At 49.4% G+C, this 2,500-nt stretch overlaps 1 protein-coding gene across 1 annotated transcript in view; it reads left to right on the forward strand.

Moving 5' to 3' along the window:
- dnmt3aa (DNA (cytosine-5-)-methyltransferase 3 alpha a) overlaps positions 1–2,500 on the forward strand; it is a 48,916-nt gene that overhangs the window by 11,930 nt on the left and 34,486 nt on the right. Inside the window, 1 exon segment of the mRNA XM_035529400.1 lies at positions 1,602–1,658. Within this exon segment, the coding sequence (XP_035385293.1) occupies positions 1,602–1,658 (57 nt within the window).

The raw sequence follows: 2,500 nt of genomic DNA on the forward strand, positions 1-2,500 counted from the left end.
CCTCTGTCCACCTCACCTCTGTTTCCATCACCTCTGTACACCTCATCTCTATACACCTCACCTCTGTTCACCTCACCTCTGTACACCTCACCTCTACACACCTCATCTCTGTACACCTCATCTCTATACACCTCACCTCTACACACCTCATCTCTGTACACCTCACCTCTGTTCACCTCACCTCTGTACACCTCACCTCTGTTCACCTCACCTCTGTACACCTCACCTCTGTTCACCTCACCTCTGTTTCCATCACCTCTGTTCACCTCATCTCTGTTCACCTCACCTCTGTACACCTCATCTCTATACACCTCACCTCTGTTCACCTCACCTCTGTACACCTCATCGCTGTTCACCTCACCTCTGTTCACCTCACCTCTACACACCTCATCTCTGTTCACTTCACCTCTGTTCACCTCACCTCTGTTCACTTCACACCCATCCTCCTGCTCCATTTAGACAGATCAACACTTGCCTGGGCCTGGTAGCGGAGGCGGCTCATAGGCAGAAATGAATCGCTCTATGCTAATGGCCGTGTTTCCAGTTCTGTGGAGCTGAAGTGTTGTGAGACCCGTTCAGACCTCTGAGCTGATCTGGGAACAGCTGCTATGTTCCACATGTGGTCTTTTTTCCCCTGATGTACTCTACCCATGTTCCCCACTGTACCCATAATGGTGTGCTGTGATATCATGTTTAAGGCCTTTAAGGTCTGTGTGTGTGTGTGTGTGTGTGTGTGTGTGTGTGTGTGTGTGTGTGTGTGTGTGTGTGTGTGTGTGTGTTCACTATATTTAGTTGCTGTAACTTTGCCAGGTCTAGGATAAATGGTAAAGAGCAGCTGTTTTTATCCCGTGTGTGTGTGTGTGTGTGTGCGTGTGTGTGTGTGAGACACACTGTGATGACTATTTTGTGTACATGCGATTAGACCTGCTGGGATCATTTCTGTCATGATTTTTTTTGTTCAGTAAATTAATACTTTGACCATTTTACACACACACACACACACACACACACACACACACACAGACTGTCTTTTTGTATATCCTCATACTTACTAACCATTTAACTGGGGTAACCATAATGAGGAATGGATTACACTGTACTCCAGACAACCACAGATACACACACACATACACACACACACACACACACACACACACACACACACACACACACACACACACACAGAGACATACATTCATATTTCCACTGTCTTCCACTCAGTTTACCTAATAACAACATTCAATGTTCCATTCACTATATATATATATACACACACACACACACACACACACACACACACATACACTCACACACAGTGCTGAGAGGTAACTGCTGGGGATAACAGCCATTGATCTCTTATATACAAACACACACACACACACACACACACACACACGAGTTGCCACTAAGAGGAACTCCATATGTTGTAGTCCACAAGTAAACATTTTTGCAGCTTCAGTATCTCGGAGTGGCTCTTGCCCGCCGAGCCTTGCGGGGTCGGAGCGAAAACCCGGACGGGAGCCTGGTTGGGACACAGAGGCAGCTCCGGGTGGATGTCTGCGTGTAACTTAGAACATGAATAACTGTGTAATTCCATACAGGAACACCAGGGGTGCTATGGAGTAGAGGCCATCTCCAGAATGCTTAGAATGAGCCAGGTACGAACACACACACACACAACACACACACACACACACACACACAAAATAGTAATCACTAAGCATTAAAAATTCTAACCCTATTGCGAGCGCTGCTGCCAGTGTGCGGGCGCACGCCCTGCTTACGTCACGCACCACCCACGGAAGGTGGGTGCGGTCCAAACACTGTTGCTAGGCAACGCGGGAACCCAGTCGGGCCAGTCCAGTGTGTTGTCTTCGGGGTGAACTGGAGTGCGATCTCTCCTAACATACCTACCCACATGCCCCTGGGAACTGACTGCAGGGTGCCAGATTGTTTTAGGCGGTTCACGGCATTTCTGGCGGGTGAGGCGCGCCCCAGGGGGCGGAGGTAGTCTGGGGGGTTAAAGTTCGTTGGGTTTGCAGGGCTGGATGGGCAGCGGACACCTGCCCCCCTCGGTGTGGCCAGGGGGCTTGGCTGTGTGTTCTGCCAAAACAGGACTAACCGCTAGATGGGTGAGAGTGGAGTGTGAATGGGATGGTATAGTAGGCCAAATTTAGCCTGTGTGCGCACACACGTGTGTGTGTGTGTGCGTGCATGTGAATTAAAGAATGAAACAGGAAGCTGCGGTGAGAGAGACAGCGGAAGTAAAGAAATATAGCGAGAAAGAGAGAGAGAGAGAGAGAGAGACGCACACATACACGCACCGGCCGATAGGAGTGTGAGCAGGTGCAGTAATTGTGATCATGGTAAGTCGAAAAACTGTTTTTCCACCAAAAAAATTGACACAGTCCTGCACGCCACAGTTCCGGTCTGGCTGCGGTCTTAGTGCCCGGCTAACAGGAAGTTAGCCGTCACCTTTGTTAGTGGAGCGCTAGCAACC

This window comes from Electrophorus electricus, chromosome 8 (assembly GCF_013358815.1).
Source record: "Electrophorus electricus isolate fEleEle1 chromosome 8, fEleEle1.pri, whole genome shotgun sequence".
Classification (NCBI taxonomy): domain Eukaryota; kingdom Metazoa; phylum Chordata; class Actinopteri; order Gymnotiformes; family Gymnotidae; genus Electrophorus; species Electrophorus electricus.